The sequence below is a fragment of the Mytilus galloprovincialis genome, chromosome 7 (assembly GCF_965363235.1).
Source record: "Mytilus galloprovincialis chromosome 7, xbMytGall1.hap1.1, whole genome shotgun sequence".
In the NCBI taxonomy this organism is placed as follows: domain Eukaryota; kingdom Metazoa; phylum Mollusca; class Bivalvia; order Mytilida; family Mytilidae; genus Mytilus; species Mytilus galloprovincialis.
Window position 1 is genome coordinate 60,207,161 of NC_134844.1, and position 23,926 is coordinate 60,231,086.

The following is a 23,926-nucleotide window of genomic DNA, read 5'->3' on the forward strand; positions in this document are numbered from 1 at the left end:
AGACAAATAAAGAATAGAGAATAGAAACTAATTCGGTGATGAAATTTAAAGAATAGAGAACACAGTAATAATCAAATCAAATATTTTATTATAGTAAATAAAGAAACCCAACCTAGAACCTCATTCAGATTATCCACCGTAAATTTTATTTTTGAACCCATATTTTTTTCGGTTTCAACACCTTTCTCTTTTGTCTTTTTTTTTTTAATTTCCAGTTTGATAATTAGGTATGCGGTTTATTCCTGATCACATATAGTCATTGATTTCTAAAGATTCAGCTAATAAGGATGCCTTTAAAGCCAGTAATAAATGATAATTAAAAGATTTCCTTTTTCAATCAATTTAGATCAAGGTTTTGCAAACAATGTAATTAGCGGCAATTACAGTAGAGACACAAAATTTCCTTATAAAAGTCAAAGGAATAATTTCCTTAGGTAATAGATCAGAAAAGAGGTATTAACTTCACATAAGCTAAACTGGACCCCTGCTGTTGTTTCAATCTTCAATCATAATCGAAGTATCGATCAGCCAGTTGACACATAAGCCATACAACTTGAAATTATGAATAAATGTTCCCAAAAAATCGTCGTCATTTTTAAATTCACAATGATTTTTTATCTTGAGATGATAGTGATCTCAATTCTTGATCTTTAACTGGGTGATTATGCTGCACCATATATTGAATCTGACGATGACTACGTCTCTGCTGCAAAAAACTACAAAAGAAGCAGAGACCACAAGTGCTTGTCAATTGAAACGTCAAGCTATATATCAGTGGCCCGAGTGTGACAATACATATTCTTCCATTTCTGGTTTCCTTAGCCATTTAGGAAAAAGTACAGTCTAATCAAGATAAAAGGTAAGTAATAAGACTCTACTCAGAGACCAAACAACACAGAAGTCCGAAATCGAAATGCCTTGAACAATGACTAAAACCCATACCATAGTGAGCTATATAAATAAGATAAAGATAGTATATTGTTGTTTCCAAATCTTGTGTTTAATGGCAACATTTACAACGAAATGCTTTATATTAACAGGAATTGTCTAGAACAAAAACAACAATTTTGAATAATAAAAATGAAAATCCCTTTTTCAATTTGATCAATGAAATGTATGGTGAAGAATTGTCAAATTTCAATTTCTAAGCTAAATGAGAGCGTCAGTGGCAAATATTTCTCGAATATGGGGCTCATCGCGTTTTTACAAAATCTTTATGACGTACATTATATTTTTTTGTACCCTAGTGATTGAAGTTGTATAAAGTATCTAAAACTCAATTTAATTTGTAATATCACCTTGTTTTGTTGACAATTTCCAAATATTACCACACCTCAACTGAAGAAGTATTTTTGGTGAAGTGTATTTCTTGGTGTACCAAATCTAGTTATATACCGTTAAATGTATAGTGCGCTTCCAGGTTTAATGACACAAGATGTTCTATATGAAGAAAGCTTCCAAGTTGCGTGACTAAAAATCAAATTATCTAACAAATCATATCTGTTTACATGTGTGTAAACAACGAGATTTTAACACGAGAAATATGGACCCTCTTCAAGTTCGTAAACCCAAACAAGGAGCAATCTGCTGACAGTTTTCCATGTGAAAAGTCCGAGAAGCAAAAACATTGCCAATTTAATTAAAAACCGATCTCTCATCGCTCCCGTTTTCTGATATGTCGAGTCCCACGCGACATATCAGAAAACGGGAGCGATGAGAGATTGGTTTTTAATTAGATTGAAACATTGCAGAATGTATAAAGATGTAGCAAGGTCAGATCTAAACAAGAAAATTAAATATGATAGCATATGATGATGTCACCCTTTCTGTCAATTTAAATTTGATTCACAACTGCTGTCGATGATGAATATTTCATGTACAGTCAATCTGATGATCCCGAAATGAACATTTTACAACTTGTTTAAAGTTAGTTCTTATTAAGTTGTTACACCTATATCTCAAGTCAGGATACTGCATTTCAGTGGTTGGTGTGGTTCATGTCTGTCATATCTGATTTTTTGTAAATTGCATTGAAATATATCAACATCTCCTCTTTTAATAGTATTGCGTATCCCTTTAATATATCAAGATGTGTGGTTACTTGTGTGTTTTTTAATTGAACTGTCATTCAGACTGAGCATGTTTGTAAATTTCTGCAATCCAGTCATAGAAATCATCGGCATATAAAAATAAACATGTATAACAAAATACATAAATATTTATTTCTCCATATACTGAGACAAGCATAACAACATGACCATGAAATTCTAAAATAATAATTATTTTTGAGTTATAGTAGTCTCAGGCATAAAGTATTAGAAAAAAACCCGTTCAAAAACTTCACTTTGACCACAAAACAATGAAAATGGGGTCAAGGTTAAATGACACCTGATAGTTGGACATGTACACCTTACAATCATTACATACACCAGATATAGTAGACCTTTTGCTTAAAGTACTAGTATAAGATAAGACAAAAAAAAAAAAACACAAAAAAACTATAACCACTGAACCATAAAGATGAGGTCAAAGTCAGATGACATCTGATAGTTTGACATGTACAACTAACAATCCTTCCATACACCACATATACTAGACCTATTACTTATAGTATTGGAGATATGGACTTGACCACCAAAACTTAACCTTGTTCACTGATATATAAGGTTTAGGTCAAGTGAAAACTGTCTGATGGGCTCGAGAACCAAGCAAGGTACGCACATACCAAATATAGTTATCATATTACATATAATATAGAGAAATTAACATTATAAAAAAAGATTAACCTTATTCAAGCAGTCACTGAACCATGAAAATGAGGTCAAGGACAATGAACATGTGACAGACGGAAACTTTGTAACATACGGCATCTATATCGAACGTATCAATCATCCAGGTCTTACATTTCTTATGTTTCGAAAAACTAAGAATTTTTTTTATCCCAGGCATAGATAACCATAGCCGTATTTGGCACAACTATTTGGAATTTTGGATCCTCATTCAATGCTCTTCAACTTTGTACTTGTTTGGCTTTATAATATTTTGATATGAGCGTCACAGATGAGTGTTATGTAGACGAAACGCGCGTCTGGCGTACTAAATTACAATCCTGGTACCTTTGATAACTATTTACACCTTTTAAAATATGCAGTTAGTTAACGCAGCTGCCGGATCACTATCCCCATTTCAAGCTTTCTGCAACTAGTCGCTGACTGGAGAAAAACTACAAAGCAAAAGCAAGGCAAACTCTGTAAACAGCAAAAATATGATGAGCAATACAACATACTCAAAACTATCAGTGTGACTGAAGCACTAACTGAGTAAAATTAGATAAATTCTTCCCAAAAAAATTATAATTTTAAGACCCCAGAAAAAACATTTGATAGAGACAGTAATCTGATGGAAAACATGGATGGAAGGTATTTAATGTTAAATGGCAAATTAAATCTTTAGCTATGTCAGAAAATATTAATGTGATATGAATATGAATTCGTCATTTTCTTTGTACCAGACAAACACACTGAGTTTGATTTCTAACTTGATAGTTCACAAGGTAACAGTAAAGAGACAAGTCACCCATTATATTGACCTTGTGCCCGACTAGTAGTTGCTCTAGCTTCTATATACTATTTGCTCAGTTCTAAGTTGTCTGTTTATTTGTTTACTTTGAAATTTTGAATTGACACAGATGAACTGTCGAGGTGTATACCCCCTTCTGTGGCCTCTGTATTACGAAATTTTCAAACTACAATAGTATCAAAACAGGAAGGATAATAAATAGTATATATAGGTCATTTTGTACATATACCAAAGGGGAAAGCTTGTGTAAAGCATAATTATATATTAATTTCATTTAGTAGAAAAAGAGAATTTGGTGAAAATAAAACCAAGAATTTTGTACAAAATCAACAGACTTTTTAATACAGAGATTTTCGTTATGAGATTTTTGTTATAAAATTTGAAACATAATTGAATACTTGTTTTTATATGATCAGCTAGCTTTTATTGTTTTCAAAAAGTCCTAAGAAACCTTTTAATTCCAAAATACCTTGTGCTGATTCCCTTAAGTCGAGTACACCTTCTAAGTGCACCTTAGAAGGTGTACTGGAATTGGCCCATATTTATATTTGTTTTAACCAAATTCATAAACATGTTCATAGGAAATCATTGATAGCACTGCATGCAATAATCCTCCATCTATCAAACATTGAATTTCCAAATATGAGAGTACAAGGAGAAATGCTGAGGATTTTCTATAAAATTTCCATATGTTTAGCATTGAATCAACACAAAGGTGCATAATCTTTTAGTTCAAGCTAATCAAGGAAATAAAGAATTAATCACTGTAAATTCAGAAATTATTGCGAAAAATTCCACAGGGTTATAATTGCAATAATTTTAACTTGCAATTTGCAATTGTTTACATCAATTAAACAGGATTTTTCTCAATATCGCATAAATCTAAATCTCGTTTTAGTCTAAAATGACAAAATTGCAATAAATAACGCACATAATAATTTACAGTATTGCGATTTCAGTAAAAACTGCAAACAAATATATGCATATAATATTGGTATGCAAATCATTATTGGGATATTCATCCTGTGGTATAATTTTCATTAATAAAAACCTCATAATGATTTCTGTATTTATATAACCATTAATGTGATTCTATTATATGCATATGTGATCTGTTTCGTTAATTGGACAATTATTACATGCTAGGCTCTAAGTTGTACCTTGACCTAGAATGGTTTGCTTTAACAAATTATGACTTGGATGTAGAGTTGTCTCATTGGCAATCATACCACATCTTCTTATATCTAGGACTATCATTTAAGTGATTGTGCGTACAAGACGTTAGAAAACAAATGATATGAAATGAACATGGGTCAAGATGGTCAAAAGTTCTAGTGGTATTAATACAAGAAATTTTGAACTAAGGAGAACAAGAATGTGTCCCCAGTACACAGATGCTCCACTCCCACTATCATGTTATATGTTCAGTGGAACGTTAATATAGTATTAATGAATGGGTGTTTTTATAATGGCCCTGTTATATGTCCAAGGTCTGTTATAATGGTTGAGGAACTCTGTTATGGCCCGAGGCAACACAGAGGGCCATTACAGACATTTGAGGCCATTATTACTGCCCAAGGACATATAACAGGGCCATTATAAAAACACCCATTTCCTAATACATTTATTAACCAACTGAAAAAAAGTATGTGATGCTGCCAACTTGATGAACTCTCTTACTCTTTTAATGACAGTTTAGTTTGAAAAAAAATAATTTGTACTTCACCATGATCAAGCTTTAAATATACCAAATATCCAAGATATTAGGTTGAAAGATGTTATGTGTTGAAAAACAGGATGAACAGTGATCCCTTTATATGGTTCTTTATTGTTTGTTGCTGGTTACTAAATTAAATAAAATACAAAAAGGTATTATACTCTTTACAGCTTAATTTTATTAACTTTATTAAAAACCCTTACTAGACTTAATACAGACAAGCTGGGCATTAATACAGGGCTATTACAGAAAAACAGGGCCATTACAGAAATAACAGGGCCAATACAGAAAAACAGGGCCATTACAGAAAAACAGGGCCATTACAGAAAAAAAAATAGGACCATTACAGAATATATGTTATTTTTAATAACCAGTCATTTTTGGCAATTTAGGGTAATAACTCTAATTTGGCATTAAAATTAGAAAGGTCATATTACAGGGAACCTGTGTACTAAGTTTCAAGTTGATTGGACTTCAACTTCATCAAAAACTACCTTGACCAAAAACTTTAACCTGTAGCAGGACAGACAGACCAATGAACGGATGGATGTACAGACCAGAAAACATAATGCTCTATTATCGTAGGTGGGGCATAAAAAGGATACGAAATGGACATGGGTCAACATGGTCAAAAGTTTAAGTGGTATTATTTCAAGAAATTTTGAACTAATGAGAAAAACAGTATTCATATCTCATCAACAAACAAAGATATAAATTAAATTTTTATTGTTGCTATATATACATTCTACCACTGCTTCGAGGGTAATACGATATTTATCCACTCGAGACAGTTAAATGTTTAAATTTAAAAAAAAACTGTCGAAAGTGGATAAATATCGTATTACACGAGATTTGGTGGTGGAATCTGTTTCTCTAATGATTTCCTAACATTATGCATTCTTTCTATGTGATGTCATCAGGCTTTTTTCATGCCGTCACAATAGGAATTTCAGAGGAAAGCAAGAAAATTCGATGTCATTATATTAAATCAGATTTTAACCTATGAATTACTGAGATCAAACAAGCCACACGTTGATTACATTTTATTATACAATGGGTGCAGAAAGGGATAAATTGATGAAAAATTAGAGAAATACATTTTATAACATTATTTATTCAAAATCGCAATGTATATTTTCATTTACTTTAATAGCACTTATAACATTAATCAAAATCAGAATGTTCATAATTGTATATTTTCATTTATTTAGCACTATTTTTTATACCACACCTGGTTCAAATATGTACAGCTGTTGCATATTCACAATTTATTGATGATTTTATAAACACCTGTAAATCATATAATGTTAATCAATAAATTTTCTTCTTAAGGTGGTACCCAACACTTTCACTAAAATTAATTTGGCTAATTTAATTTTCATTAAATTTTGACAAAGTATTTACTTTGACCCTTTGACAAAAATGTAAAAATTTCAAAAAATTTAAACCAACCATTTTTTAAGAAATATTATACTGGTTATATAGCAGTTTGACAAACACCAATATTGATCATTGAGAAGCTTAATATTCCCTTAGCAATGCAACGTAATTAAAAGGTTTAGCTGATTTTACAGAGTTATCTCCCTGTAGTGTTAGGTACCACCTTAAGATCCAATGATTTTTGTTTACAGCTAAATCCACTGTTCTAACATATATAAATACCTTTCTGTAATGCTCCATCATCAACTCACATACTGTAGATTTATTTATTTGGTGAATTGAGGAAAACTTGCATTTCCTGGATATTTAATTTCATTGTTTTAACAATATTTGCGTACATTCGAATTCCTTTATACAATTTGTACTTTGTTGTAAATTTAAATTTGTGGTTCACCTGTACATATCAATTCCACAAAATCGGTATCAAACTATTATTATAAATGAATCCACATGATTATATCTTTTAAGGTATAAAAACAATAATTGACATTTTTTTTTAAAGAACTGACAATATTTACAAAGAAAATGTCAAGGATTTCTGCTTTCATAATATCACTTCGGAAATACTTTCATTCTGATGGTAAACCCCTTGGAGGGTTTCAATATGTTTTTAATGTTTTTTTCTCTACCCAACATATAACATTTGTACAAAATAACTTATAATTGATTAATTTTTTCCAAACATTATATTTTACCACTATTCTTTTCATTTTGTAAATACCATAATATAGATCATGATTGATACATTTTTATGAAAAAATATTTACAAATCTTAGATATTAACAATCTATTAGGAAATTTGAATAAGAATTGATAGCTCATAAGGCCAAAAAAAAAAATAGGTGTGTTTCCGGTCGCCCGACCGACCCTAACTTTTTTTTCCCGGAAAAAAAAAAAAAAAAAAAATCCGGATTTTTTTCGTTTTTTTCCGGAAACGGTTTTTGTTTAGTATAGCCTTTCAATGGCATCTTTTAAACGTTTGATTTCAAATAAAATTTTAATACAGTAAGCATACCTACCTACCGACCCTAATTTTTTTGGGGCATGCAACAGGAAACACACCTATTTTTTTTTTTGGCCTAATTGGAAAATTCAAATTCAGTCATCACTTTCACATTTTTAATAGAATCAATGATAAACATTTCGTTCACTGAATGTAAAATTGTAAAGCTGCCTCATTCATAGGATGTAGAATTAGAGATGAGCATTAATATTGTAGAACTGCAAAATTTATTTTTTTAATAGTATTGTCTTGTCACCATTCTGGATCACCAAATCTAGCTATTAATTTGCCATGATCCTCCAAGTCTTTCTGAACTTTCTTCCTCATGTAGAAAATTGGACAATCTCGACTACAATAATAAAAAAAAAAAAAATAGCTATCAGACTTTATATCTATTTATCAATGTGGTTTGTGCACTATTGTGGCTGTAGCAGTGCTGGTCTTTTTCATTTTTAGACATGGAACTGTCAGTTTGTTTTTACTTATGACTTTGAATGTCCCTTTGGTATTTTCATCTCTCTTTTACATGTGAAACGTTTCCAATGTAAATTTCACTAAACAAGTGGATTCAATGTAATCTTAATATACAGCTGTATATATGTTTGAGTAAATGAACATAGCATTTAAACAAGAGCTGTCAAAATGACAGTAAACCGGATTCTTTAACATTTATTTGTGTTCTGGCATTTATCAATATTACAAGGACCAAAACTCCTAATAGGTAAAATTTATGATTATCAATATCAAACTTGACTTCCATGTTGTCAACAATAACAACATATAAACTAGATAGAAAATGACCCTCTAGCAGGACAAACTGTGTGCCCTTAATGCATAAAGTAAGAAAAAATTACTAAGTCCACCTACCTAGGATTTTGAAAATATCTAAAAAAATGAATGAATTGTATGGTTTTTAAACTTTCAAGAACTGTATGGTTTTTAAACTTTCAAGAACTGTAACTCCTGAACGGTAAAAGTCAAAATCGTCATTATTGAACTTGACCTCCATTTTGTTGTCAGTAACAACATATTAAAATTTTAAAAGGTTTGGTTGACTGGTTCATGAGTAAATGCACGGACACGACATTTTTTAAACTTTCAAGAACCGTAACTCCTGAACGGTAAAAGTAAAAATCGTTCATTATTCAACTTGACCTCTGTTATGTTGTCAGTAACAACATATTAAAATTTTAAAAGGTTTGGTTGAACGGTTCATGAGTAAATGCACAGACACAACATTTTTTAAACTTTCAAGAACCATAACTCCTGACTGGTAAAAGTCAAAATCGTCATTATTGAATTTGATCTCCATTTTGTTGTCAGTAACAACATATTAAAATTTTAAAAGGTTTGGTTGAACGCTTCATGAGTAAATGCACGGACAACATTTGGTTGCCACCCGACCGCCAGCCGTACATCCCCAAATCAATAACCGAAATTTTTGACACAAAAATCCGGTTAAAAATTCATAAGGGTTTTCCGCAGAACCCAGTTTCTCGCCTACTTTTGCTGTTAATCACAGGCTCAACAAATATGAGGAGTCTCAATAAATACAAACATATGATTTCCTACCTTGTACAAAGCTCATGCAGATTCCCCTGACATCTTTGACACTGTGTCCAGAGACGAGAAAACTTCTTGGGTGTGACCTTGATACATTCTCAATAAATACAAACATATCTTTTCCTACCTTGTACAAAGCACATCTTCATGCAAACTCCCCTGACATCCTTGACACTGTGTTCAGAGACGAGAAAACTTCTCGAGGGTGACCTAGATACATTCTCAATAAATACAAACACATCTTTTCCTACCTTGTACAAAGCACATCTTTGACAAAGTGTCCAGAGACTAAAAAACTTCTCAGGGTGACCTTGATACATTCTCAACAAGAAATAATTGTAACAGGATGCTGTTACGAAGTCTCCCAAACAAAGCTCCCAGAATTCGTATTTCCCATGGTTGCCTGACATTGATCAAGGCCCAGTACAAATTGGTTTAGTCTAGTAAAGTGATATATATATATATATATGCACAAGTGATGCCTAGGATTCTTCATGGTTAGACTCAAAACAAACTTAGCACGTTTGTCAACCAAACTAAACATGTTTGTACAAAGCATGTTTGCCAACAAATAAAATAAAATTCCCAATAATATTTTAAAAGAACATTTTCACTTTTTATTTCATTAGATTTGTTTTATTGTCCCATACAAGAATATATATGGTTTAGGGGTGGTGATCTCGACCGTTTACGAGTTTGCAAACAGAAGGGGGTGGGGGTGACCCCCAGGGACTCCCCAAATAGTTCATTAGATTTGTTTTATTGTCCCATACAAGAATATATATGGTTTAGGGGTGGGGATCTCGACCGTTTACGAGTTTGCAAACAGAAGGGGGTGGGATGACCCCAAGGGACTCCCCAAATAGTTCATTAGATTTGTTTTATTGTCCCATACAAGAATATATATGGTTTAGGGGTGGGGATCTCGACCGTTTACAAGTTTGTAAACAGAAGGGGGTGTGGGGGACCTCCAGGGACTCCCCAAATAGTTCATTAGATTTGTTTGATTGTCCCATACGAGAATATATGTGGTTTAGGGGGTGGGGATTTCGACCGTTTACGAGTTTGCAAACAGAAGGGGGTGGGGGTGACCCCAAGGGACTCCCCAAATAGTTCATTAGATTTGTTTTATTGTCCCATACAAGCATATATATGGTTTAGGGGTGGGGATCTCGACCGTTTACAAGTTTGCAAACAGAAGGGGGTGGGGTAGACCCCCAGGGACTTCCCTTTAATTTCAATAGATTTGTTTTATTGTCCCATTCAGGAATATATATGGTTTAGGGGTGGGAATCTGGACTGTTAACAAGATAATAGCACATTCTGAATTTGAGGGGTGGGGGTGACCCCCAGGGACTTCCTTTTAATTTCATTTGATTTGTTTTATCGTCCAATTCAAGAATATATATGGTTTAGGGGTGGGGATCTGGACCGTTTACAAGATAATAGCATTTTCTCAAATTGAAGTGGCGGAAAAAGAAAAAGAAAAAGAAGAAAAAGAAAAAGAAGAAGAATAATAAAAATAATAAGAACTGAGCAAAAACAATAAGTCTCCAAACTTTGTTTGGGAGACTTAAAAACTTTGTTTGGGAGACTGAATAAATACAAACACATCTTTTCCTACCTTGTACAAAGCACATCTTCATGCAGATTCCCCTGACATCTTTGACACTGTGTCCAGAGACGAGAAAACTTCTCGGGTGTGACCTTGATACATTCTCAATAAATACAAACATATCTTTTCCTACCTTGTACAAAGCACATCTTCATGCAGACCCCCCTGACATCTTTGACACTGTGTCCAAAGAAGACAAAACTTCTCGGGGTGACCTTGATACATTCTCAATAAATACAAAAATATCGTTTCCTACCTTGTACAAAGCACATCTTCATGCAGACTCCCTTGACATCTTTGACACTGTGTCCAGAGACGAGAAAACTTCTCTTCCAAAACATTTAAATGGGAGATCTCTTTCTGATATATCTGGGACTCTCTTGATTTACAATAATTACAAACAGCACCTGTTTAATGAAAAATTAAAAAAATATAAAGCTAAGAAAAATATCCTGCTAAATCCTTATTAATTTTAAATTTCAAAAATTTCTCTTCTTGGGCAACAATCTAATGGGCTGGACTTTGCAACGCTAATGTCAATAAAAACATGAAATAAAAGGGAAAGAAGCCTGCCATATTTCAATGCATTATTGCTCCTTCTAACTTGTGCTACCCTATGTATTAAGAAAATACCAGAACATCCAAACAATCCTCAAATATTTTTAAAAGGTAATTTTTCATCAAGGTCAATTAATTCATCACATGAATTATATGCAAGTATGACTCAGTTTTGCCCTGTCAATGTACTAATTGATTGAAGAAGACAGAGTACCCAGGAGAAACTACAATAAGGAAAGAAACTAGAAATCCTAGTCCTTTTAAAATCAGAGTCTAATGTACTTGCCAGAAGCTGAGTCCAAACTCACAACCTCTGTGAAGACACTCTGGTGATCACTGTGGATGATCATGAATTACTGAGACTAGACCATCAAGGCCTCTATAGCTATTAGCATAAAGTTTTATGAGCTTGTTTGATCTGCTAATTTGCCATAAAGATTCATGTGAAACTTGTAGTTGATATCTTGTGATATAGAAACTGTGGATTCATTATTATACAATTATGGCCGTTGAAGAGGTGAATATCCAAAATTGTCAACACGAGAAGGTTATTTCATTGAGGGCGCAGCCCGAAGTGAAATAACTTTTAAGGGTTGACAATTTTGGATATTCATCAATTCCAAGGGGCCACAATTGTTTTATTATACCGAACTTACAGTGGAAGGGCATTTCAAACACTTTAACACTAGTCTATATGTTTTAACATAACACACAGACTGACGTTTGAAAATACATTTGTGTTAGTTTTTCTCAAATTTACAACAAAAGTAGAATCATTTTGTAAAATATTGATGGCCCTGAAAAGGACCGTTTATAAGACATATCATCGGCTGCTGGCACTCTCAGCTCTATTAATGTCCAATGCCATATTTCTTCGTCTCTCGATGGGCTTCTAGTGTAATGTAAACGCTGCCATTTTGTTTATTTACGTCTGTGACGTCGTTTTCATGGGAGGTAACTCAAGAACAAAATAAAAAACTCAAAAGGTTATTCACCCGTGAATACATAGGGTTATTCACCATTGGTGTAAATTTTAAGGGTTATTCGTCCTTCCTTGCAATTGAATGAAAATTAACTGAATTATTCCATGTCACGTGATTACGTTTCACCCAATAGAATTGTTTGAAATATATGTAAGGTATAATTATATACAACTATGGCCCGCTGAAGAGGTGAATATCCAAATTTGTCAACACGACAAGGTTATTTCATTGAGGGCACAGCCCGAAGTGAAATAACTTTTGAGTGTTGACAATTTTGGATATTCATCGATTCTAAGGGGCCACAATTGTTTTATTATACCGAACTAACAGTGGAAGTGCATTTCGAACACTTACTAGTCTATATTTTTAACATAATACACAGACTGACGTTTGAAAATACATTTGTGTTCGATTTTCTCGAATATACAACAAAAGTAGAATCTTTTTGTAAAATATTGATGGCCCTGAAAAGGACCCTTTATAAGAGACATCATCGGCTGCTGCCACTCTCAGCTCTATTTATGTCCAATGCCGCATTTCCTCGTCTCTCGATGGGCTTCCAGTGTAACGTGAACGCTGCCATTTTGTTTATTTACGTTTGTGACATCATTTTTATGGGAGGTAACTCAAGTACAAATAAACAAACTCAAAAGGTTATTCACCGGTGAATAATAGGGTTATTCACCGCTGGTGTAAATTCTTTAGGGTTATTCGTCCTTCCTTGCAACTGAATGAAAATTAACTGAATTATTCCATGTCACGTGATTACGTTTCATCCAGTAGAATTGTTTGAAATATACGTAAGGTATAATAATATTCAATGGATACCAATTTTAATGGTTTTCATGGGCACAGGTGAACCACAAATTTATATGTTCAACTCAAAACAAACTTCTATCGTGGTGTATGCAGACTTTAGCAAAGCTACAAAATCACATATTCACGAAAAGGCAAGTTTTCCACAATCAACAAAAATAAGTACAGTAGACTCCGGCCAATCGGATACCCAAAATGTCAGCTAAAAATATCCGATTGTCCGATATATTCAATTAGCCGATGAACGTATATTCCTCCAATTTTTTTTCAAAATTGACAGACACAACCTTAAGATACCAATAGCTATTATAGCTGCTTTATTAATGGAAATTTGTAACTAATCTCATTGTTTTTTCAGGTACAAGTTCGGATAATTCGGTTGATTGGGTAACAGATCGATCAGTTGATCATAATGTATTTTGTTTATCTGTCAGTCTATTGATTATTAATTATTAATTATGTGTTGATTATCTGAATAAAATATGTACCATTTAAATAATGTGACTTGTTGTTTTTGCGTGATTTGTTTCATTTGTGTGTTAAAACAGGTTAAAGCTAAAAATAGCTATGAATTCTCGGAAGTAGGCCACAGGTAAATTCTATTAATAGCAAATTCATGCCGACTATAAACTTCTAACTGTAATCGTACTCGGATCTAATTTTCAACAGTTTTTTATTTATGAAACCCATTTCCAATTTCAAGTAATACAACTATGTTTATGATTATAAAATTGGGCATCAAGATGAGTAAAATTAATTTTGCTTTTCTATCTTATCTGTCGTGGTTCAAAATAAAAGGCTGAATATTATGTAAATTAGGAAAATGGCGCACGTGTGTACAAGTTACATAATTCTATTTCACCTGGGACATGCTATTGACATACGATTCCTTGTTTTTACACGGGACTTCTATAAATATTTTAATAAATTGTTGAGAAAGAGGTACATTTCATTCATATTTAATAAACATTGATGAACATCACGCACAGTTTATCATTTCTGTCGTGTCATTGTTTGCAAGGATTTGTATAGTGATAACGATCACATTTGGATAAACACATAACAAACACATCTTGGGCAGAATATAATATCAAATTCATAAAATAAACAAGACAATAAGAAAAAATATGTTTTATTTGACTATGAAAGATCGTTTTTATTAATAAAATGAAACATTTCTGTACTAAAGTTTTCTTAAACTTCGTAATGGCGTAACTTCCGGCTTCATTTCCTGTCAAAAAAAATATGAAATTATTTCAAAATATTCGATTGTACATGGTTTTCACACATTTTCCATGAATATTCCTATCCAATTAGCCGATATATTCTAATAACCGATATTCGATTATCCGATGTATTTTGACTGAAATGTATCGGGAATGGTTCAGTGTTTTGAAATAATATTACAATAGCCGATATATTCGATTAACCGATATCCGATTAGGTGGAGTCTACTGTACCCAAAAAAATAAAATTAATCCACAGAATGCAGAAAACCTGTTATTTGACATATCCATGCACTGCAAGCAACCATATGTTATCCAATTTTACCTTCTCTGTCCAAAACAGCTCTACAACCGACACAGGTCTCTCTTTTCTTAGTGAACGCTGAAAGTCCACCGACTTTAGATGTCACAAATGTTTTTGTTCTTGTATGGTCACCCTCTAAAATAAAAGTAAATCCTTCACTGATGTTTACAACTTGCTGATATCAACTGGTAAATTAAGTTTTTAAACAAAATTCTTTTTATGACAAACTTTTGCAAAATGACTTGGAATGAGACTTAAAATATGCAAAGAAGTGTGTGATAACCCGTATTGTATCTAGCTAGCTCAAATAAGCTGTTGAATACGCAAGGTACATCACTTGCAATATGGCTTGGAATGCGACTTTTAAGGTGGAACCCAACACCTTCACTAAAATTAATTTGGCTTGTTTAATTTTCATAAAATTTTGGCAAAATATTTACTTTGAACCCTTGACAAAAATATAAAAATTTCAAAAAATTTGAACCAACCAATTTATCAGAAAAAATACACTGGTTATATAGCAGTTTGACAAATGCTGATTTTGATCATTGAGAAGCCTACTATTCCCTAAACAACGCAACGTAAATAAAACGTTTAGCTGATTTTACAGAGTTATCTCCCTGTAGTGTTAGGTACCACCTTAAGCAAATGTAAAGTGGTGCGTGATTACAAATACAACAACAAAAGTTATCATCGTGTTGTGCTATAACATGAAGTATTGTTTTTACCATGTCATATATGACCCGGCGTGTTTTTTCTGTTTTTCCTATAAGTTTGTTAATCAACCAAATGATACTGTATGACACAAATTATTCTTATGGTATGAGCTATGGAACAGGAAACTGTCACATTTGTATATGTTAGGTAGTTTTTGCCTATTTATAATCTCAAATATACCAGTGTTCTCCCCAGGGCCTTTTAGCATCGTGGTAATGTGATGCTATCTGAATTAATTTTCCTTTAGTTTCCTTTTAGATGCTACAATTGTAAGAAACAAGATGGTATTTCAAATTTCATTTTTTACCAGGATGGTATATGAAATGTCTTGGGAGAATACTGATATACATATTAGCTCAACTTACTAAGAAGTACTGATTCTGCTTTCTTCTCTCCTAAGATTGGTTCAAATATCCTGAGTAAAGGTTTAGATAACTGATTATCTAGGTAATATGATGTGTCTATAGGAATGTTGTTCTCTAACACATATATAGGATCCTAAATAAAAAAAATAAATATATAAATATATATATACAAAGGTTAATCTCAGATTTTTCTTGATATAATGTAAATAAATACAGTTCAGCCACAATTAAAAATATTTTAATTTGCCCAAACCCTACCCAAGGTTGAGACAGTGGGTAGATAGGTAGGCATTTTCTTTTTTTAAAGAAATTGAAGTATCAGATGTTCATTAGTCTTCATGCCTATCTGATTAAAAAAAAAACTTCTTCAAATAAGGACAATAAAAGAATTTGAGTAGGCAGTTTTTTTCTGTGTAAGTAGGGTTTGGGAAAACAAACCTATTCTTTTTTCTGGCCTTCCAACTTTGGAAGTAGTTAAAATTGCACTTCCTCACATTTTCTTTTCTAAAAACAGATATTTTTGTTTGCTACCGTGTGAAAGATTAACGAAGAGACATATTATCAAACTTATCCTACTAATTGAAGAAAATGGTACCAAAACTATAAACAAATGGTGATACCTCTGATTTCATGAAGGCAGGAGTTTTCTTGCTAGCAGCTATTATTACATATGGTACTCTGTCTCCTAACTGTGGAGCACTACCTGGATCTCTTTTCTTTATCCTACAATAGTGCTGAATGTTATTAACAACTACCCTCCACAAATATATATAATTATATACCAGATCAGAAATGAATAAAAAATAAAAAGTAATGAGAATGGAGATTTTTATAAAACATTATTCTCTTTTTGTTTTCTTATGTAAACACTCCAAAGCCTGGTAAAGGTGATAAAATCCCAATATTAATAAGAAACAGCACTGATAGTTGTGCAAAGTACATGTATAGCCCATTAAAACAAGAATGTGTCCATAGTACATGGATGCCTCACTCACACTATCATTTTCTATGTTTAGTGGACCGTGAAATTGGGGTAAAAACTCTAATTTGGCATTAAAATTAGAAATCTCATATCATAGGGAACATGCATAGTAGGTTTCAAGTTGATTAGACTTCATCTTCATCAAAAACTACCTTGACCGAAAATTTTAACCTGAAACTTGCACTATCAATTTCTGTGTTCAATGGACCGTGAAATTGAAGACAAAACTCTAATTTGGCATTAAATTTAGAAAAATCATATCATAGGAAACATGTGTACTAAGTTTGAAGTTGATTTGACTTTAACTTCATCCAAAACTACCTTTACCAAAAACTTTAACTTGAAGCAGGACAAACGGACGGACGGACGCACAGACCAGAAAACATAATGCCCCTCTACAATCGTTAATATTAATTCAATGTATCATAAAACACAAAACGCATTTCCTTGCAAATCTCACAATTACTTACATAATTTAACTCAACAATTTTTTAGTTCTAGACCAATTATCAAATAACTCCTCAATACAAAACCTAATGACAATTTAAAAAATTTATAAAGGGTAAAACAGATTGAAAGGTTTTTACAGCATACCCTCATTCCATGAACAGGGACGTCATTATAAATCGCTCTTAGTAAAAATATTCGACTCTAGATCACCAAAGGTGACAATATCCAAATGGAAATCAAAGTTTTAGCAAGAGATTGATCCATCATTGAACCTGTTTCATAATTTTAAAAACATTTATTCTCTCCCATATAATTATTCATGTACAAAACATTTTCTTATTTAATCAAATATCAGAAAGCTTGAGTATTCTTACTAATGTTAATTAATAAACAAATATTGGACAACTATATATTGTTTTTTTTGCATGAAAAACAAGTGAAACTGCGAGCTACTGCTCACTGATGATACCCCCGCCGCAAGTGGATAATATTAATAGTGTTCGGTAAACAGGAAGTTGTCGAGTGATGAATCTGAAAACGCATCACACGGTATAGCTGACTTATATAAATCCTGAAACCAAATTTCAGAAATCCTCGTATTGTAGTTCCTGAGAAAAATGTGACGAAAATTTTCAACTTGGCTATCATGTGTAAAATCATACAAGTGTTCGGTAAACAGGAAGTTGTCAAGTGATGAATCTGAAAATGCATCACACGGTATGGCTGACATATATAAATGTTGATACCAAATTACAGAAAGGGTGGATGTGTAGTTCCTGAGAAAAATGTGACGAAAGTTTCATGGGACGGACTGACTGAAGGACGGACTGACGGACTGACGGACGGACTGACGGACAGACAGAGGTAAAACAGTATACCCCCCCTTTTTTAAAGCGGGGGTATAATAACAACCATTCATAATTAAATATAAATGGTGAGAATTTAAGACTATAACCAGATGTTGGGTCAAATATTGTACCTGTTTGCTAATTCTACATGGGCCTGTTTTCCTACATATTCATCATCAGTTTTAGACAATTCTTTGGTTATGACAAGCTGTGATATGTCTATACGGTTACACAGTAAATCTGATATGGTCTGCTTGGCATATTCAGTAGCTCCATCAGGGTCCCTTAAAAATACAAATTAATAAATAGTTAAACTTTATCATGTAGACCACATAGAAAGATTTAAAACAGTACTGTGACATAAAGTTAAATGTTTATATATGCAAGTATAAAGTTTTTTTTAACAAAACTGGTTTATATGATACATTATTCTATATTATTGTATAGCAATATAATATTTCCCACAGAAAGTAACCAAAAGTGAGCATGAAATAAATTCTAATATTGCACTAGTGCAACAAGTGAAACTGCAAGCTACTGCTCACTGATGATACCCCCGCCGCAAGTGGATAATATTAATAGTGTAAAAATATGCAAGTGTTCGGTAAACAGGAAGATGTCGAGTGATGAATCTGAAAACGCATCACACGGTATAGCTGACTTATATAAATCCTGAAACCAAATTTCAGAAATCCTTGTATTGTAGTTCCTGAGAAAAATGTGACGAAAATTTTCAACTTGGCTATCATGTGTAAAATCAGAAAAGTGTTCGGTAAACAGGAAGTTGTCAAGTGATGAATTTGAAAACGCATCACACGGTGTGGCTGACATTTATAAATGTTGATACCAAATTACAGAAAGGGTGGATGTGTAGTTCCTGAGAAAAATGTGACGAAAGTTTCATGGGACGGACTGACTGACGGACGGACTGATGGACGGACTGATGGACGGACGGACTGATGGACGGACTGATGGACGGACGGACTGATGGACGGACGGACTGACAGACAGAGGTAAAACAGTATACCCCCCCTTTTTTAAAGCGTGGGTATAATAATAAATCTTCAAAATTCATGACGTCATCAACGTTTAAATCTTAGCTTAAACCAATTTTTACTTTCAACTATTATATTGCTATACAATAAAAGGGTTATTGCATGAATATTGGGGAATATTGTCCCTCGTAGAACATATATTGCACTCGCAAGCTCGTGCAATATAAAATTCTACTCTGGACAATATTATTGTTATTGTTATTGTTCTTCCTTAATCAACTTCATTACACAATAAAATATATCATTCATGATGACATGAGGTCCCACATTAAAGTGCACAGGTAAATTAAATAAAAACTTGATAAAAATCGTGTTTTCATGATCCTAGCTAAAAAAATGTAATTATAAGTATTGAATGCTTCTTTTTGTAAGTTCATAGGGTTGTAAAAGCGTTGACCGTGTCAACATTTTTAGAATGAAGAATGGAAGTATTCTTGCGCTTCATACAAAATGTACTTCGGTCAATGCTTTACACCCTAATGAAGTTACAAAAAGAAGCGTTCAATTCTTAAATAATAAGCCTACCTGTCTATTAAGATAATCTGTAAATAATAAACCTACCTATCGATTAAGATCATCTGTAAACACATGTTGATCAGATTAGCTACGAGTGGACTGTTGTCTCGCCTGACTGTTTCTATCCCTTTACAATCCATCTTGTCATACTTGACTGGATTCGTCCAGTACAAACCGGCATATCTTTTCTTATTGATTAATAAGTATGGGAAATATACCTGAAAATACAATTCACTATTTACAGTAAGGGTGGTCAGAAAAACAAGAAAAAAACAGGCATTGAAAATGGAGCAGCAGGTGCATTGCTGTTCCTTGATTTTCCAATTTTTGGAAATAATCAATTGTGACATTTATTACATGCAACCCATGTTCTATTAGAAATTGAACATGGGTTTGTTTTCAAAGCAAAAGAAGGTCATATTAGAATGTTCCTTTGAAGAAACACTCCACATTTTACTGTATTTCAGAAATTTCCTTGATGGTTTAATGCGGATTATTGGTAATTTCCTCAGACAGAATTTTCTGATACTTTGCTAAGCTATAAAGACGTGAAAAATTGCCAAAATTTGCATAGATAGTTCATGAAAACACACTTTTTAGTGAATAAAAAGAAATCAATGAGATAGAATATTGAAATAAAATATGAGAAGATAGGTTTTAAAATATGCTTTAAGAACAACATAACAAGAAAAATCGGTGTCACCGTCCTTGACTTCTGGCTACAAGTAAAAATTGAAAATGTCTCGATCATTCTTTTATATATATAAAAAATACTGTTTGAGGTATCTCCCATTAAATAGCTTAGTTGACAATTTTATTCAAACAAACATGAATATTTGGTATTTGATCATAAATTAGTCTGAACACTTTTTTTTTTTATTCTGATAAACAACCCATTAATTGCCAATCTGTCTCAAATTTTGCAGATTTAGGCATAGCACTAGACCTATTGGGAACTGCTATATTTCAGTTTAAGATTATATACTGTTTACAGTTAATCTATCAAATTATTGCAATGTGATAGGTTTTCAAACATGCATAAAACTTGGACCCACATATAATTTTAAGAAACTGTTCACTATATAAGTATCTTCATACAACATGAGGTGAAAAAAGATATGGAGCAGGAGATCCAAAGATATTAAAGTCATCAAGCAGAATGAAACTTAATTATTTTTCCTTATCAGGACAGCTACTGAAAGGCCACTATTTACTAGCCGAAGAACACACACTTTATAAGAAGATTAAGATATCCCCAACATTGACTTCAATAGTACTTTATGACATTTATCAAACCCTACTGGAAATTCTATTAAAGGAAAGAGAAATGAGCTGTATAATTGGCAGCAAACTGTGTTTTTGTATTTTAAAGTAATTCAATGTTGAATATAAAAGGGCAGCTAGTACGAATGAAATTGATGTATTCGTTAGTATAGCACTTCAGGTTAGTGATTCTATAGGTGAATCATTGATCACAGCTGATTAACAACTTTTACCTCTATATAAGATCGAAAAATTATTTTTTACCTTATATGCTAGCTATGTTTAATCATTTAGAAATTCAACTCACTTTTTCAAATTCCAATTTGATTGGTTTGACGAACTTTTCAGAAATAAATTCTGCAGCTTCCTGACCGAGTTTCATGGCATCTTCCACTGATTCCACGCCAAACTTACACATCACAGAATCCGTGTCACCATAAATAACCTACAATATTATACATGTACATCAATAAACGTATCTACACTTTTGGTATTCAGCTAAATTTTGTCTCGAATGACCTTTGACCTGCTCATAATAACCCTCGGACGTCAAGCAACAATCACTTTTTAATTATGATTATAAATTGTGATGTCAAAGTTCACGGGAACGGTAATGACGGACAAATTTGCATACAAGTGTAAATATGTCTATTATGCAGAACTGAGAAGTTATTTTTGATTATTTTACTAGCTTAAAAAAGAGCAGGATTTCAAAGAATTTTTAGATCTGAATTACATATTTAGGCTCAGGTCTATCATTGAAGGTTGTTCTAACCACATATTTTTTGCATTGTAGCCTAATGAAAACTTTCCAAGTCAGCATTTAGATCCTATGGGGCTGAGTGATCTCAGTAGTATGTCATGAAAAAATTATTTTGTGGTATGCGAAAAATTTGCACAAGGCATGACACTGAAATTTTCATCAAAGACTCTCATGTACACAGAAGGCAACCTGGTTAAATTTTCCCCAAGCAAAATGCGCTAACAGGTATCATAAAGGTCCCAAAAACTGTTTCCTAACCTTTTGATTAAGAGCATTTTAGATTTAAGGTATGGGTTTACTCTCATTAAAATTTCTAAATTACTAAATTATTAAAAAATACATCCAGGTACTACATTTTTTTGCTCCAATTATACGATCAATCATGTAACAGATTTGTCAAGTGTATTCATAAGAAATTATTTCAGCATCATGATTGTAACCACTAGAAATGTTGTGGAAATCTCAGTGGTATAAATATGACCATTTGTGACTGTTATTACTTGAGAATCTAGACTGCTACCACAGTTGTTTGTGTATTTACTGAAGCATTACTACAGATGTGTGTCTATTTACCTTAGCATCATAACTGTAATCATAAGTGACGGGGTGTTAACTTATGCATCATGCATATATGTTTGTGTATTTACCTACGCATCATGTTTGTAACCATTGGCGATTGTGTATTTACCTTAGCATCATGTTTGTAACCATTGGCGATTGTGTATGTCTCTTCTACATAACATTTAGTCTGTTCTATCATCATCCTTCCAAAAGCTGTGACACTCTGTGAAACATAAGTTACATAATTCAACTGGTATGTGTTTAAAAATCTGACTAAACATTCAATATCTTAATAATCAGTATACAAAGCAAAAGACTGGTGTTGAGATAGTGCCATAAATGTTCATTGCACTGTAAAAGAACAGCAAATGTTGGGTACTGTGGATTCATTTATTTTCGTGGGTATTAATTTTCATGGATTGAGGTAAACTTGCAGATTCGTGGATATCTGATTTCGTGGTTTTGCCAACTCTGAATACAAAACCTATAGAAAATTTGTATTCGTTGAATATTTGAATTCGTGGTTCAACTGTTTCCACGAAACCCACGAAAATTGGTATCCAACGAATAATAATGAATCCACAATATATGTCAATGAGACAACAACACAACACAACATAACAAAGATGGATGGCTGTTCAATGTCCAGTAGTAAATTAAATACATATTCAAGATGTGAACATAATCCAATATGAATATAGACCCTGCTTTGTACTAGACTAACATGCTGATTTAAATTTTAAACAGGCTGGTCCATAAGGCAATTGGCAAAGGAAAACATGTCACCATACCTGGACACTTAATGTCTGAGCGGACCAGTCTTTGCTCTTCTTTTTTAATGATGCAGATTTTGAAATTTAGAAAATGCATAAAAACATACCTGTGAAATTTCCAGACAAGGTAGTTTTCCTACTTGAGCTCCTGTAAACCCATACACAGAGTTAGCACTGATCTTCAGAGCCAGCTGTCTTCCATCTAACACCTGCTTTTTAAATGGGTCAGTTTCTTTCTTGAGATCTGATTTTGCTCTATATGTATAAATATGAGTTGTACAGAGGAGGTTCTGTTTTAATACTTAATGAACTTAGTCTGCAATTTTTGTTAAAGATAGTAAACTTTGGCAAAAGAAATAATATGAAAAAGAATACACAGAAAATCTTGTCAGATCAAAATCGTATATTTACCAGTTTACTTTATAATGAAAATATATAACTACCCTTATCAAAAATTTTATCCTTTACCTATAACACCCTGCCTAGCATAATTAAAAAACATTATGTTTCTTTTGTTTAATGATTTTTTTCAGGGCCTTTTATAGCATTATGGGCTTTGCTCATTGTTGAAGGCCTTTTATAGCTGACTATAAGGTACAGGTTTAGCTCATTTTTGAAGGGTGTACGGTTACCTATAGTTGTTAATTCTGAGTCTTTTGGTCTCTTGTGGAGAGTTGTCTCATTGGCTATCATACTACATCTTCTCTTTCATATTTACAAATAGACTCTATCTATACAATACGATAGTCATTCCGGTTGAAAAACAATTATGAATAATACTAAAATATTACTATTTATGTGGTCTACTCAAGTGTGATGAATAGTTCAC

At 32.7% G+C, this 23,926-nt stretch overlaps 1 protein-coding gene across 2 annotated transcripts in view; it reads right to left on the minus strand.

Annotated features, from left to right (window-relative positions):
- Positions 1–7,873: 7,873 nt before the first annotated feature.
- Positions 7,874–23,926, minus strand: part of LOC143083402 (DNA polymerase delta catalytic subunit-like) — a 32,374-nt gene continuing 16,321 nt past the window's right edge. Inside the window, exons 16-25 of one of the 2 annotated variants that reach the window (XM_076259654.1) lie at positions 23,205–23,352; positions 22,452–22,547; positions 21,308–21,445; positions 19,783–19,955; positions 18,298–18,450; positions 16,507–16,609; positions 15,887–16,019; positions 14,826–14,939; positions 11,174–11,324; positions 7,874–8,088 (exon numbers count right to left, since the gene is read on the minus strand). In XM_076259654.1, the coding sequence (XP_076115769.1) occupies positions 7,992–8,088; positions 11,174–11,324; positions 14,826–14,939; positions 15,887–16,019; positions 16,507–16,609; positions 18,298–18,450; positions 19,783–19,955; positions 21,308–21,445; positions 22,452–22,547; positions 23,205–23,352 (1,306 nt within the window). In that variant the 3' untranslated portion in view covers positions 7,874–7,991. The remainder of the gene's footprint in view (positions 8,089–11,173; positions 11,325–14,825; positions 14,940–15,886; positions 16,020–16,506; positions 16,610–18,297; positions 18,451–19,782; positions 19,956–21,307; positions 21,446–22,451; positions 22,548–23,204; positions 23,353–23,926) is intronic. The other variant, XM_076259653.1, reaches the window with a different exon arrangement.